General features: G+C 41.4%; 1 protein-coding gene across 1 annotated transcript in view; it reads left to right on the forward strand.

Moving 5' to 3' along the window:
• Positions 1-13645, forward strand: part of LOC126336138 (venom carboxylesterase-6-like) — a 76011-nt gene extending 62366 nt beyond the window's left edge. Inside the window, exons 9-10 of the mRNA XM_049999629.1 lie at positions 5794-5923; positions 13052-13645. Of these exons, the coding sequence (XP_049855586.1) occupies positions 5794-5923; positions 13052-13202 (281 nt within the window). The 3' untranslated portion in view covers positions 13203-13645. The remainder of the gene's footprint in view (positions 1-5793; positions 5924-13051) is intronic.
• Positions 13646-17502: the final 3857 nt, after the last annotated feature.

Consider the following 17502-nt stretch of genomic DNA (forward strand, 5'->3'; position numbering starts at 1 on the left):
TCCAATTATCTCCATTCAGACAGCCCGTTCTTTCATCCCCATGCGGATACGTATCTTCCTCAAAATATACCCATTTTCTAACTCAAGTTTCGTGACGATCCTATACGATCCTGTACAGGAGAGCCGATCTATAGTGTGTGTGTCCCTCTGCAGGTCGTCGCATGGCACCGCCAGGCGCTATTCGCATGGCGACATCGAGATCGTGCATGGCGTTGCGTACAAACCTTCAGAATCCATTGACTGCACATGCGCAAGACAGTCGCGTGAAGCCGATCAAGGAGAGAAACGGTAGCAAGCTATAAAAGACAGTCTCGGTAATGTTGCCGCTGTGTAATTCCGACCAGTTTCAATAGACACTTCCCCTTCTGACACGAGACATACCGTAATTTCATCACAAACAGACAACAGTCAAATGCTATTTCAGAATTAGACACGCGTATAATTCTCATCCACTATGTGCTGGATGTAGAATAAGTACCTACTTTTTGCTGTCCCAATAACTGCAAATCATTTGCGTATCCAATTATGTAGTGAACTTCATGCCATTTTGATATTTATTGCACACTGCCTTCACGGTGTTGCAGTTTTAGCGACCAGCAGTGTAAGTGTACTGCACAAGCCCCATGGGTGACGTCGTCCATACACTATACAGAGAGCTTCAAGAGTGCGCTGTGCACAGGAAGCGATCAGCCGTGTGCAAACCATAAAACATTACTCACACAAGGGTGCATCTGATATATACACCTACATCAAAGACAGTGGTCTCTCCTTTTAGATGCGCTGGTTATTTCATGACAATCTTTCCCCGCTCAGCTGAACTTAGAGCAGATGTATAGCTGCTGCTATCTTCTTTCGTCCGAAGGCGATGAGGTAGTCGTCTTTCATTTCCTGGGAACCATAAAAGAAACACGCCTTATATATAAGGTGACTTCGCGATGATGGTACAGACTTTCATGGATGATGGAGAATGGTAAATGTATCAATCTGAGGTAAGGGTCTCTGGTTCGGACACAACCGAGTCGAAACTTACAAGTTAAGTTACCTATGGCAGTGGAATATATGTATAGGTATTGTTGTTGTTACGGTTGTAGGGTAGTCCACTTTCAGAAATGACAGTATGGGCGAAAACGACAACAAAAAATCCAGTATATCTGAGCTCTTAAATGCATATTTTAAGAGCTATGAGCACTCTCTCAGTAGAAGACATGTGTTCCGCAGTAGAGACGACGTACGAGTGCTCATAGCTGTTGGCGTATGCATCTTAGAGCCTATATTTACCACAATTTTATCTAGTTTTGGTCTATACTACCATCTCTGAAAGTTGCCTATCCCCAAGTCGTAGGGACAGGTATTCCACTATCAAAGGTGTCTCAACAATTTCCGCTTATAAATTTCGACTCGGTCATTTTCGGTCCTGGATCACTTACTTCAAACAGATATATTCACCCATTTCCAGCATCCGTGAAAGTTTGCAACCTCATCTCGAAATCCCCCTGAATATTTCGAGGAGCTACGATACCATATTAGCTTTGAAAAAATGCGCCTCTTAGTATCAGTATCGCCTTCCGCCTTTTTTAGTTGGTTTATGCACACTTCACATACCTTATCCTTGTAGAAAAATTTAGAGAGTAATCTCTTGCAAGTGCTTGATGATGTCGCAATTTTTCTAGAGCAAAGGAAAATCTGTGTATGCAGATGTGGTGACATCGATTCAAAGTAAATGGAATATTACAATCTAATAGATGGTGTAGATATATCTGTGTATAGGGTGAACCAAACCTCCACCGACAAAATTTTGAAGGATGTTCAGGGGCGCTTATTGTGGTAGAACGGACGCTTGGCCTCTGGTGACTCGTTACAGAGTAATTTCATTTCGTGTGATTTCTTACTCCGTTTATCTCTGCATTGGTAGTGCGGTATGCTGCGACAACGCTAATACCGTTTTTACTCTTGGTCGTGAAGTTTGTATTCAGCGCTCCTCCCGCAGTGTTATTGTTACCTCAAGACTGAGACACAGAAGTGTGGGTAAGTTTAGCGTAGAGTTGGGTGATACGCACCTCGTGTGTGGGTCCACTAACTGCAGTGGAAGAGCAACAAGAGGACGCTATGATGAACTGTTGCTACAGCGACGGCAGCCATAACGAGCACTTGGGGCTTTTGCGTCAGTCTATGGTTTGGTTTTCCCATTGTGGTGATTGCATATTACATGTTTCTTCTCTGTTGTAAAGGTATTTTCACAGAAACAAATATAACTGGGGTAACAAGCCGAAAAATAATAATTACGTTATTACGCAGTAACGAGCCGCTGAAAAACGATACACAGGTCTGTTGTAACAAAATACACAGAAAATAACACTGAACAAGCTTCGAAATATCGTTGGAGATCTGATTTACCCTGTACAAATAGAGTTACACTGACAAAAGAAAGCCGGCCGAAGTGGCCGTGTGGTTCTAGGCGCTGCAGTCTGGAACCGCGTGACCGCTACGGTCGCAGGTTCGAATCCTGCCTCGGGCATGGATGTGTCTGATGTCCTTAGGTTAGTTAGGTTTAACTAGTTCTAAGTTCTAGGTGACTAATGACCTCAGCAATTGAGTACCATAGTGCTCAGAGCCATTTGACAGAAGAAAGTCACAACACCGACAAAGAGGCATGTAACATAAATGGAAGTTCTGACGCGTGTTTCTACATCTGGAAGATGATGTCTATTCAGATTTCGCGGCAGTAGCACCACTATGAGGATGCAAATCAGCTTGGGTTTAAGGATGTACTGTAATGGTCATGAACGCTAATTATGTTTCAGACTGGACGTGGTGAGCTAATGTTAGCCGTGAAGGCGTTTACGGCGACAAAGATGCCATTATCAACACCTCACTGACTTTGAACGAAGTCTTGTAATATGCCTTCTGAAAGTAGGATGTTCATTCTGACATATTGCAGAAAGACGTGGCAGGAATGTAACTACTGTACATGACTGCTGGCAGCAGCTGTTATGAAGATGTAAGTTCGCAAGTTTGGTTCAAATGGCTCTGAGCACTATAGGACTTAACATCTGAGGTCATCAGTCCCCTAGAACTTAGAACTACTTAAACCTAAGGACATCACACACATCCATGCCCGAGGCAGGATTCGAACCTGCGACCGTAGCGGTCGCGCGGTTCCAGGCTGTAGCGCCTAGAACCGCTCGGCCACTCCGGCCGGCAATTCGCAAATGGACCAGGTTCCGGACAGTCACGTGGCACTACCGTGAGGGAAGACCAGAGTGTTTGACCTATGGCCTTGGCTCATCGTATTGCATCTGCAGCAGCAAACTGAGAAATATTTGACACGGTGACACAATGAACTGCTACAACTCGGTGACTTCAAGGCCAGCTTCATCCGGATGCCCTGTAGCATGTTTTCCACAGCCATTTTTGGCTTCTGTGGTGTCCACTGAGAGCTCATTGGAGGGCATGGAAGAGGTCTGTTGTGTTTCCTGACGAAAGCTCGTTCTGCCCCGGTGCCTTATGTTGGTCAGGAGGAAGCCAGGTGAGGGCCCGGACCAACCTGTCTGCGTGCTAGACGCAATGAACCTACGCCTGGAGTTATGGCCTGGGGTGCGATTTCGTATGACAGCAGGAGCACTCTCGTGGTTATCGCACGCACCCTGACTGCAAATTTGTACGTCTTGTGACTTGAACTGTTGTGCTTCCATTCATTACCAGCATTCCAGAGGATGTTGTCCAACAGGATAAAGCTCGCGCACAGACCGCTGTTGTAATATTCTCAACAGAGTGTCAACATGTTTCCTTGGCCTGATCTGCCGCCAGATCTGTCTCTACCGCAGTACATATGGGACGTCATCGGATGACAACTCATTCGTCATCCACAAACATCATTAACCGCCCCTTTATGGACCGGCCAAGGGTAACAAGCATACAATTCATTCCTACAATGTGACGTCCGGCACTTTATTAATTTAAAAGTATTTCACTTTTGGAATAGCGTATCTAGCGCTTCCATTAACTTGTAATTTTAATCACTTAAGTATGTAACCTAGACAAATTTCATTATTCTACATCTTTTTTTGCGTTGCGATTTATTTCCGTCACGAGGCACAACAACTTGTACAACTCCAGTCAACTTTCCTCACAGTTAAGTTTCAGTTTAGCTTTGTACCTAAGAATAGATATACACTACTGGCAATTAAAATTGCTACACCAGGAAGATTACGTGCTACAGATGCGAAATGTAACCGACAGGAAGAAGATGCTATGAAATGCAAATGATTAGCTTTTCAGAGCATTCACACAAGGTTGACGCCGGTGGCGACACCTACCACGTGCTGACATGAGGAAAGATTCCAACCGATTTCTCATACACAATCAGCAGTTGACCGGCGTTGACTGGTGAAACGTTGTTGCGATGCCTCGGGTAAGGAGGAGAAATGCTTACCATCACCTTTCCGACTTTGATAAACGTCGGATTGTAGCCTATCGAGATTGCGGTTTATAGTATCGTGCCATTGCTGCTCGCGTTGGTCGAGATCAACTGACTGTTAGCAGAATGTGGAGCCGGTGGGTTCAGGAGGGTAATAAGGAACGCCGTGCTGGATCCCAACGGCCTCGTATCACTAGGAGTCGAGATGACAGGCACCTTATCCGCATAGCTGTAGCGGATCGTGCAGCCACGTCTCGACCCCAGAGTCAACAGATGGGGACGTTTGCAAGACAACAAGCATCTGCACGAACAGTACGACGACGTTTGCATCAGCTCGGAGGCCATGGCTGCCGTTAACCTTGACGCTGCATCACAGACAGGAGCGCCTGCGATGGTGTACGCAACGACGAACTTGGGTGCACGAATGGCAAAACGTCAGTTTTTCGGATGAATCCAGGTTCTGTTCACAGCATCATGATGGACGCATCCTTGTTTCGCGACATCGCGGTGAACGCACATTGGAAGCGTGTAATCGTCATCGCCATACTGGCGTATCACCTGGCGTGATGGTATGGGTTGCCATTGGTTACACGTCTCGGTCACCTCTTGCTCGCATTGACGACACTTTTAATAGTGCACGTTACATTTCAGATGTGTTACGACCCGTGGCTGTATCCTTCATTCGATCCCTGCGAAACCCTACATTTCAGCAGGATAATGCACGACCGCGTGTTGGAGTTCTTGTACGGGCCTTTCTGTATACAGAAAATGTTCGACTGCTGCCCTAGCCAGCACATTCTCCAGATCTCTCGCCAATTGAAAACGTCTGGTCAATGGTGGCCGAGCAACTGGCTCGTCACAAAGCAACTGGCTCGTCACAATACGCCAGTCACTACTCTTCATGAACTGTGGTATCGTGTTGAAGCTGCATGGGCAGCTGTACCTGTACACGGCATCCAAGCTCTGTTTGACTCAATGCCCAGGCGTATCAAGGCCGTTATTACGGCCAGAGGTGCTTTTTCTGGGTACTGATTTCTGAGGATCTATGCACCCAAATTGCGTGAAAATGTAATCACAAGTCAGTTCTAGTATAATACATTTGTCCAATGAATATCCGTTTATCATCTGTATTTCTTCCTGGTGTAGCAATTTTAATGTCCAGTAATGTATTTTGACTTAGTGGGAATTTGTAATATTTAATCGTCCATAAAATGTAATTCGGATGCTTATGATATGGCAACGTGCGTGTATCGTAGTCTGCAGGCATTCTGAAAAACTAATTTAAGAAAAAGTATTCATTTTTTTAGAAAGTAGACGCTTTTTACTGCAAAATCTGGATGAGATATTGAGCTTATAAACTACTTCTCCCCCCGAAGGAACGCCGCATGCTGCTGACGCAGAGCTGCTCTGGTTGCGCCCCGATGAGTCCCCACCAGATGCGAACACAACATTTGGACTCATGAGAAGCAATTTGGTGAGACTCTGGAGCAACTTCATCAAGTATGGGTACGCATAAGTGTTACTTACCTCTAGTTTCATAGATTATTCCATTTGTATACTCACTTTTGTAATGTTCTGACACAAAGAATGAGACAAGGGCATGATTTAAACACCACGTAGAGTATGATTCTATACAAATAACTACTATTAAAAAGCGGTAAATATCTTTATGAGATGGCTTGAATTCCCTACGTGCTGTGAAACCTCTTAATGTCGTATCATGAGCTATTGCAGCTTCTGGGTACTCCGGAGATGGAGAGGATCATGGAAATTCATGGGAGAGAAACTGCACCGAGATCAGACAACGTACACATTGTAGTGCGTTACAACACCTGTCGTCATTAGGAAAGCAAATATACTCAACATTAAATGAAACAACAAGTTTACAGCTACCAGCCACTGTTTATTTCACTCCAGGACGCGTTTCAAGGGTTTAAACCTCTACCATCAGGTGGATTTACATTGGTAGTATGACATTTGTGTGTGTTTTCTGTTACGATTATTTGGAGGAACATGTGGCACTATCTAGTGCACAAATAAAACATTATTTCAGAACATGGTATTAGGTTTCTTTTGAGAAACATCTGTTTCAGATGTGATATGGGCACAGGAAACTTTATTTCAACTTACAGTCGAGAAATATACATCGATGTAGCAGCAGGGAGAACTACTTAATGGCACTATATTCAGATGTCATGAGCGTCTATGATGTGTGTATGACCGTACTAAAAAGTACATTCACGAACCAATGACATTAATGTCACCACCGTCTGTGTTTGATGCCTACGTCAAATAACTACTCAGTGTCGACATGTAGCAGGCAGCGCTAGTAGTGGAGGCTATATACAGGTAAAGCGTGTCGGGGGTACGTGGTCAACAATACAATCGTTGTCGTTATGCGGAAACGGAGCGATTTATCTGACGTCCAAAAGCGTGTGATCGTTGGCATTCGGGCCAAGGGTGGAAGCATTTCCGAAACGGCTAAGTTTTTAAACTGTTTCCATTCCGCCGTAGTTAAAGTATACCGTGCATGGTAAAATGGCGCTATCCAAAACCGGCGCCGACGCAACTGTGGGGTACCGTCACCATATGTGACAGGTGTGCACGGCGGTTACGAAGATGTGTACAGGCGAATAGATGTGCAACTGACAGTCCAGATAAGGAATGGGGCTACCAGCAACGTATCCTCAACGACCGTTTAGTGAACGTAGCTTCGTATGGGCCTTTGCAGCAAGCATTTGGTGTATGCACCCATGCTGACTACTGTTCGTAGGTGACGAAGGGTGGAATTAGCAAGCCAGTATCGGAACTTGACTTTCACTTGGTGGTTACGCGTGGCCTTCTCAGATGAATCACAGATACCCCTTGGCGTGCATGGTCCTGCAACAGTCGTCGGAAAGGGCCATGCCAGGGGTGGGAGTGTTACGGTCTGGGGAATGTTTTCCTGACACTCCCTGGGTGATATCGTCATTCTAGAAGTCACAATGGATTACCATAAGTCCACCCTTAAATGCAGTTTGTTTCTCCTCGGTAGAATGACTTCTTCCAGTAGGACAATGCAACGTGCCATACGGCTCAGTGTTCGTGCGTGGTTCGAAGAGCGCCAGGATGAGTTTCAGTACTGCCCTGTCCACCATACTCTCTGGATTCAAACCCAGTACAGAATTTTTGGAACCAATTCGATCGTGCCCTGTGCTTAATGGGTCCTCAACTGTGAAACTTAGTGCTGCTGGCCATGAAACTGGAGTCGGCATGGCTCCATATCCTTGTCGGTAGCTTCCAAAACGTCACTGTCTCTCTTCCTGCATGTCCGCGCTTCAAAAGGTGGTTATTCAGGCTTTTGATAGGTGGTCACATTAAAGTGACTGGGCAGTGTAGTTACACATGGAGTTCTTGACAGGGTTTCTCCCTATCTACCACTCCTCCTGTCTAATTGACAGTTATAAATCAAGAGTGGTAGAAAACCCATAGAGTCAGGGCCTCCATTGTCTCCCCTATTGTTCAACATGTGTACAAGTTACTTACACAGAATCTTGTTGCGTAACTGCCACCTTCTTCAGTTTATGTTTGAGAGACAAGATCTAAAAATGTCTACAAATGTACCTGATCGGTATGTGAATAGCTTTCAGACAAGACTGCAGCAAATTGCACTAGAAATTTCGGTGTCCAAACTATAGGAAACCCTCGCTGTAAGCTTGTAATATTTCAGTTATAAAACTAGTTAAAGATATGCAGTTAATGTTCACATAGATCATTAACTGAAATGCGCAGCATGGGTTTATGCAGTAAAAATGGAAATGTGAAACAGCCATTAATGTACTACCAGGTATTACTGGCCTGAAACTGAATGCAGTTCACTGTGTTATGACGAACGATTGTAGCGCGTTAGTCCACACGCATCAGGACTTAGAAAACTAGAGTTGTGGGTCAATTTGCAAAAGCAAGGTAACACATAAGAGAAAATACAGCATAAATGACTGTAACACCGCCCACAATAATATTATACCCCTATAATTCACTGAATCCTGCCATTTAGAAACAGAGCAAAAATATGATGGATATGACACTAAACTCGTGTTCGACGTACTGGGCACTGGATTACCACCTTCACCACATCGATAAGGCGTCATATTCTCATCTACTTTCCATAATTTTTCCGTTATTTGAAACCGTGACTTTACAGTTTAAATTTGATCTGGTGTATCCAAAAGAAGAAACGAGACCCCTTTTCTTTAACCTCTTGAGTCCCGTAAATAAATTAAGTGAGGAAAATTGTTTTCAGTGTAATTTTTATTAGTCTTACACATGATTACATTCAGGATTACATTACTTGTAATTTTTGTTATATTTGAGGTACACATATGAGGACTTCAGGCCTTAACTGGTAAATATATAATACATTGAAAAACTTATTAAAGTGTGTGTTGATGAAATTTTATGATATAATTGTCATACATAAATAAACATTACATTTCTTGCATAAAATTCTTGTGAGGGATTTTCAACCTTCAAATCGACATTTAGAAGCATTTTTTGCCTCTATGCACGAGTCAAGTTGGCTTCCTTGGCATGGAAACAACTTTTCTTCATCTTCTCCTGAACTGTCAGTGATCTGTTAATCCAAGGTTTCGAGAGTTGTGAGAAACTTCGGACATTAGAACACCTGATTAGTACATTAGCCAAATTCAGTCTGAAGTTTATAATGAACATTTAGTTACACTTTGGTACGTCTTTTCTGCACAGGTCCTTTTGTACATAATCCAGCAATTAATAATAACTAAATCAGTAAAATGGTTAAATAGTCTGATTGTCCATTTTCTTGCTCTGATGTCTGACCTGTAGTAAGCCATGAATCAGTCACATAGGTCAATACCACCCATGCTTCAATTTCAACTCTTCACAATAGCTGGTTGTTGTAGATCAATACATCTTTTCTGAGCCTTTTACCATCACTTATAAGTAACTTTCGATTCACTCCCAACACAAGATGATACCAAAATAACAGACTTGTTATCTTTCCATTTACGTGCACACACCTTTTTGTCTTCCCTCACATATTCATTCCATTCACCTCTGTTTAGATCACAATCAGTTTTGAATTATGAAACCATGTCAGAAATTCTGTTTTTCACTACAGTCCCCGTTTGATATGTATTGTTGCCTAAGAGAAGCTCAACTGACTTAATGCCTGTAAAAAATCTGTCACTATACTGGATGTTTCAAAATGAATATACGGGTATTAAGGCTTTTAAGCACTCATTACGTTCACCTTACAAATATAAGTAATACATCAAATGAAAGAGAAACTCAAATAGTCTTGTGTACGTAAAGGGAAGAGACTGGAACGATTAAGAGTGACTGAAGAACGTTTTGAACGAGTGAGAACCTTTCACGCGCAGCAAAAAGAAATCAGTTCGGATGGCTACTCGTGATTTAGCATTTACCGTGATGTCTCTGTGGGACCTTTAAGGAGACGCGTAAAACTACGTCATTATCACCTAAAGTTGTTACAAGCTGTAAAAAGCCTGCAGCGAACGGTTTATGTGTCAATTTCGCAAACGAAACGTTGCTGCATGATGACCAAGGTTTGGGAAGAACTCCCATACTGACTCGATGTCAGATGAATGGTGCTCTCATTGAACACTTGTAAGAAAAACTGTTTCAGCTGCTCTTTCATTTTATGTATTACTTATAACTGTAAGTTGAATGTATAAATGTTACAAAGCCATAGAACCCGCACATTCATTTTGAAACGCCCTGTATATTACATGCTGTTCATTTGGAACTCTCACAGTCAAAAGCTTAATTACACTGCAGCTAAACCTGTTTCTTTTACTTCAGTGTCAGGCATTGTTCCTTTGCCAGTATATGCTATTAAGTCAAGAACTAAACCATCTGAAGAAGCCAAAACACAGTTCTTCAACCCAAGAGGATTAGGCTTAGCTGGCACATACGTCCTCATTGCACATCTGCCAGAGAATGGAGTCATCTACTCATCAGTTGAGATATGTTTAGATCGTGGCAAGGCGAGACACTTATTCCTGAAAAAAATTAATCACGGGCCTCACATTCCGAAGTTTTTCACTCCTATTATGATAGTGTAAATCATTTACGAAATTCAAATTATTTCGTAACTTGAAATACCTGCCCTAAATCATAATATCATTGATGAGGGGCAGGTCAAGTAGTCTACTCCAGCACATCTTGGTTTATGGGAGTTTACCCATCATAATTGCAGTGCCAACAAAGGAAAGAATTCCGTTCACATCTGCGTTTAAATTCGTACTATTACTTGGCCCATAATATAGATTTGTTTGTTCCGCAAGAACCTTTTGGAAATTCTTATCATAATACTCAAAACAGCATTCAGCAGGATCCTTGACCACACCATCCGTCAGATATGAGAAATTATCTTCATCAGGTTCCTTGTTTTCCATTTTTGAGCAAGTCCATTGTAAATTATGTTTACGTCCACTGACCTGCGACCTGTCAGGCGTAGTGTCTTCTATTTCCATTTCTGCATTATTCAGTAGTGACAGCAGATTCAGAAACATCCTCCTTATCCGAAAATAGTTGACTCCCATAGTCTGAAAGTGAACTGAATTCACTCTTCTCCACTATCCTAAGTATTTCTTATCGTTGATTACTTAAAATAACACCATACATTAATTGTTGATGTTTAAACAATCCATATCCTAAAAATTATATAACATTTTTGCCATAATAATTGTATAATTATGAGGATTTTCTCACACAATACCATAAAAACTAAAACTTCACAATCAACAAGATAAACAAAAAAATTTTGAGGTTGATACCTGAAGTACACATAAGCATACTTCGACTTTCGATGTCCACTGTATTCACAGTAAGAGAGAATTTTATAAAAACATATATAAATAACATTTGTGACTCTTTTTACATATTAAATCAAGAAAGAAGGTAAATTTAGCGTATAGAACAAGGTATTACTTTTAATTACCTTCACAGCGAGCCGACTGTGGTGCATTATAATGGCATGGACTGAAACTACGAAACTTCCACAAACGTGAACTAGAGGTCCTTAAACGATAGAAAACTGTTAACGACCTTTACGAAATAAAAACCACGAAGTGCACATATGTGGACCCCCGGACTATGGAGGTTAAATTTCCATAGGATTGTGCAATGTGCCGTCATCGAGTTTCGCTATTCGCTTTTCTTTCAAATTACGTAACAACAGAGAGACCTCAGAATGCTATTCACACACTCTCGACACGATATAAATACACAAATCGAATTTCGTAACACTTTGGAGAAAAGTAATTACTAACCACGACACCCAGGAGAGCAATGCCTGGTTAGTATTCAAAGCTTACTGCCTGGATATGCAAGTGATGCAGACATTGTAAAAGATACAAATGATGTCCTAGATAGTGATTCAGACATTCCGTTTCACGAAGTATCGCTTCCGTTAACAGAACCGCGAATGTCTTAGGAACATAGAATCCAAAGACGGAAGTAGATTGACTGTTGTTGTTGTGGTCTTCAGTACTGAGACTGGTTTGATGCAGCTCTCCATGCTACTCTATCCTGTGCAAGCTTCTTCATCTCCCAGTACCTACTGCACCCTACATCCTTCTGAATCTGCTTAGTGTGTTCATTTCTTGGTCTCCCTCTACGATTTTTACCCTCCACGCTGCCCTCCAATACTAAACTGGTGATCCCCTGATGCCTCAGAACATGTCCTACCAACCGATCCCTTCTTCTGGTCAAGTTGTGCCACAAACTTCTCTTCTCCCCAATCCTATTCAATACTTCCTCATGAGTTATGTGATCTACCCATCTGATCTTCAGCATTCTTCTGTAGCACCACATTTCGAAAGCTTCTATTCTCTTCTTGTCCAAACTATTTATCGTCCATGTTTCACTTCCGTACATGGCTACACTCCATACAAATACTTTCAGAAATGACTTCCTGACACTTAAATCTATACTCGATGTTAACAAATTTCTCTTCTTCAGAAACGCTTTCCTTGCCATTGCCAGTCTACATTTTATATCCTCTCTACTTCGACCATCACAGTTATTTTGCTCCCCAAATAGCAAAACTCCTTTACTACTTTAAGTGTCTCATTCCCTAATCTAATTGATTGACTGTCCTCAACCAAAACATTGTGTTCACGCAATAGTCAACATACTCATATTGGGAGATTCAGCAACTGTATAGATATTTAACATAGTTATCGTTTCCTGTTCCGTCTCAGTTGGACAGTTTTGATTAAATTACATGTTTTGATCACTCTGGATCATTTTCAGATCTAAGTAGCTGTGTTACGACACTGCTCTGATACGTGGTTCTGTGTTGACAAGACGGGTTGCTGACGCAACTGCTTGGATCTGAAGATGATCCAGAGTGATCGAGACATGTAATGTAATTCAAAAGATGCAAATGAGACGGAACAATAAATGAGAATTATCTTAAACATTCTATTAAGACTCAATGGTGAAAACGTTTCCTACTTTTATCCTTTCAACCTCGAGTATTGTGTATCTAGTCTGTGCTGTAAGAAAACCATTTTTCCCCCTCTTTCTTTTCAACGTGCAGAAACGACACATCTTCGACTATGGCTGACGCCTCGTCCTTTGTTACAGGACACCGTCACCAGAGGGAGAACCCATTGTGTGGACGCCATTCAACAACGCCGACCTCAACTACCTGCACATTACGGACACTTTCACAATGGAGCAGAACGTCAACCAGGAGCGGATGGACTTCTGGCACCAGAATATCCCTGTGTATTAGATGAGGAGATGAGACGTTACAGCATACAGCTGTTAACTTAGCTGCTGCATTTCGAACATTCGATCCTTCATTTTGCAACTAGATCTATTTCACACATGTCAATCGTCTCCCAATACATACATCTTCCTGTATTTTAGCGCTGCATCGTCGTAATAGGTATTTATTCAAATACTTTCGTGTATATCGGCGCAATGAAAGTCGCCCTCCACAGTAGCATCCATCATTGGAAAGCAGGATAGGAAAATTTTATTATGACTAATCATTCCCTAATTTAATTACTCCATGTGTTAGTATTTTGTCACTTGTGTAAGCATGTTTCTCACTTATTACTTTATGTACATTGTGTTTCTTGACTAAGGAGCGAATAAAAAAGTGCCTTTTCCAACTATTGGATTATTGAAACTTCAGCTGTAATTGTAACTTACCCTAAAAACGAATTTTGTTTAATGTTGTTAAAGATATTGGAGAAAAGGAAGTGAAACATAATTTTTTTATCGCTGTTCTCTTAGAGAGTTGAGTGTAGTCATTCTATCAGACACCAGCCTTTTTACTTGTGTGGAACTGGTCATTTTACGAATTAATTACAATTCCCATTTATTAATTAATGTAAAACTTAAACTCACGCAATGCTTATCATATTATTAAGCGCCATCTAAAGTTAAATCCAAATAGGAAAGCAGTGTTGTCAGTGAAGCAAAATACTTACTACCGAAGGGACATTCCTTACAAACACCAACTTATACAGGAGGTGGACAAAAAAATATGGAAACATTATAAACATAAGACATTACCATGCCTAATACAGCGTAGGAAAAACGTTGACATTCAAAACAGCTTCCAATCGACGTCTCGGAATGGATAAATACAGGTCTCATATGGTTTTCAAGGGAATCTTATATCATTCTTCTTGATAATAGCAGCAAGTTCACATATAGTGGTAGAGGTTGATGGCGGTCATGGAATACTAAGGTATGGTTATCGAAACCATCACTGAACATCCACCATGTTTCACTCTTGGGACGTAATCTCGGCCAGAAGTTGGAAGCAGTGTGAAACAAGACTCATCAAACCAGAAGACTCTCTCCCATTGCTCCATAGTCCAGGTTTTATGACTTCGGCACAAAACCTGGCTGTTACGGGCATTTGCATCATTGATGAGTGGTTTTGGAATTCCACCTTGCCCTGCAGTACCCTGCTTTTGGAGTTCTCTTCGTGCTATTTTGGTGCCGACGGGGTTCGCGAGTGCGACGTTCAGTTCTGCAGTGACTTTTGTAGATAATGTTCCTTAATCTTCTAAACTGACCGTCTGTCCCGATCTCTCACAACACTCTTGAGACTTAGCTGATGATGTTTTTCCGCTTTTCCGGTATGCAGTATAAATCTTCCATACTATGCTTCTTGAAATACCGAGCAGGTCGGCTTCCTTGGTAATGATGATAATGTTTGGTTTGTGGGGCGCTGAACTGCCCAGTCGTTAGTTCCCATACAAAGCCCCAATTTGTTCGCACCCCAATTTTTTACGCAGTCCAGTCTAGCCACTAGGTCGAATGATGATGCAATGATTAGGACAACACAACCACTCAGTCCCTGGGCAGAGAAAATCCCCAACCTGGCCGGGAAACGAACCCGGGATCCCGGGATCCAGGGGCAGCAAAGATAGCCACTAGACCATGAGCTGCAGACAGGCTTCCTTGGAAACGGAAGCACTAACAATTGGCCCATGTTTTAATCCACTTATCTCTGACATAATGCACTCGCAACTACAGAGAACACTGTTCCGATCACGAGTAATACTTGCAACGTACTCAGAACACTGGACAGGTGCCTTTAGTTGTCAAGTACAACGGTGCAAGCTGCAGGCTGGGCTGGCATCTTCATATATGTTCAAGTATGCATTTCTTGCAGTGTTTCCTTCTTTTGTCCTACCGTTGTAAATGGAACAGAGCTGAAGTCCTGATTGGAGAGTGCTGCTATTTACATAAATGTCCAATATTCCAGAACTTACAAATATTACATTAATGAAGATTTTCAAGGACCTTACAGAAATTAAAAATACGTAGTAACAAGTAATTGACAGCGCTAGATTTGAACTGACAAGCGACAGGACGTCAGCCAGCGACAGTAACCATTATGCCATACTGCATGCAGCACAGTCCGCACAAATTTAATTCACACCCAAATGTCTCGACACAAAAGGATTACATTCAAAGATATAGCTAACACAAGAAGTAAGTGAAATATGAAGATTTTCATGAGTTAACAAACACAATAATTTTCGTTTTAAGTCTGTTGCATATATGTTACAATACTTTGAATGTACAAAAGTTAATTTTATGGAATGAAAAAATTATTTAAAACATTTCAAACATTTTAATTTACTTATGCAGTGATTGGTAAACAATTAATAAAAATATTATTATCTTGTTTTTAAGATATGACAGGATCTGACACATAATTGTTATTTACACAACCATTGCTTTAAAAAGTAAATCTAAAATGATTTGACTGAAATTACATCTACTAAAACGATAAATTGAATTTATCGACAATTTATCACTATGTGAAATCAAGAGGCCAGCAGCGATTAATCGAACTGCCATGGTTTAAGAAGCACCACTGACTGCTGGTATAACCTACTACATGAATTGAAACAATAGTAAAATAAGCATTTTCACTTAATGTGTGTAGTCAAATGTCTGTAATATTTATATTGCTTATTTTTCCTACACTTCCTTTTTAAATCGATTAGGATGTAGTGGTGGATGTGAGAGTGAATTCCCACTGATATTGTGTGTTCCTCATTTAAATAGCATTGATAAATCATCAAAAGAAGGAGAGAAGACGCAGTGGCGTGTTTCCTGACTCCAAATATTCTAAACATTGTAATATGGCAGTATACAGAGTGACTCAGCTACCCCTATTGGGTTTTATGTAACATGTAACACCTTCAAGAACCACATGCAAGATTTTCCTGTTCTCTTGGGCACTACATGTGAACCATTACTTCTACATAAAAAAATGAATAGGACCTTTTTGTGGAAATCTAACTTTATACTGGGATGCATTTCCGCTAGAGGCCATAGTCTTCGAATTATACAACAAAAATGCACAAAAGTAAACTTCAAATGCGTTTTTCTTGAATAACTCTAAAAACACGGCCTCCAGCAAAAACGTATCCCAGTACAAAATTTAACTAATTCCATTTCGTGCAAAAAGATCATGTCCTTTTTTGTGTATGATTAATAGTGTGAACATAGGGAGCAAGAGAACATAAAAATCTTCTGTGTGGTATTTGAAGGCGAAGTGGGCTACATAAAACCCAGCAGTAGGGGAAGCTGAATCACGCTGTACAAGATCATTCAGGCTACGTATCAGATACGGCAGGAGGCGAGGGAGATGACAGGAAGGGTGGGGGAGTTGATAGTAAAAAAATAAAGCTTTAAACTACTGAAATACAAATACTACCACTATCTAATAGGTACTTATTACATACTGAAATGAGACAGTATAGTTTCAAATGAGAATGATACTTAGTACGTTCGTGTCAGGCAGGTAAAGTTCAGATAAGTGTGAATTTTTCTACCTTCGTATTTTAATAGCTTTTTGCATTGAACGATTACACAAACGTCGCGAAATCAAAGTACACACTTTTTCAACTCAAAGTCAGTGACATTATCAGTTCCAACGAGAGCAGTAGTGAATGATGAAACAATTTTCCGATTTTACTCAGTTCGCTTGCGCACACTTGCTACCATGAATACCCATTACATGATATGGGTTTCTTGAAACGAATACAGAGCTGAAACATTTATCAGTATGGCCGGGCAAGACGTGCATGCTTTTTGCGAAGGACATAGTTCATTTCTAGGAGTTGAGGAGGGACAGCTGCCTTGCCTTGCCCCTTCGTGGGCACGTGTAAAATGTGGATATGTATAAAATAACATACCCTATCATTAAGCGAATGATGTGTTTCAATTCCTTTATTAATTTTTTGGCAAAGTGTTTTCATGCAGTGTTACATGGTTGGCAGTTAGGACTGCAACACGAAATTTTACTTGTTGTATCTAAATTGAAAGTGGAGAGGGAGAAAAAAGGAAAGGAAATGGGAGGGATCACCACTGTCAGCCGCAGTGGGACATTACGCAAAATCGGCGGCGACAAATGGAAATGTATACCGGACTGGATGTCGAACCCGGGATCTCTGGCATAGAAGGCAGGTGCGTTAACTCCTGCGCTATCAGAGACTCAGTGGTATAGCAACTGCACGGACTATCTCAACTCGACACACTCCCACCGAGCG

The sequence above is a fragment of the Schistocerca gregaria genome, chromosome 2 (genome assembly GCF_023897955.1).
Source record: "Schistocerca gregaria isolate iqSchGreg1 chromosome 2, iqSchGreg1.2, whole genome shotgun sequence".
Classification (NCBI taxonomy): Eukaryota; Metazoa; Arthropoda; class Insecta; order Orthoptera; family Acrididae; genus Schistocerca; species Schistocerca gregaria.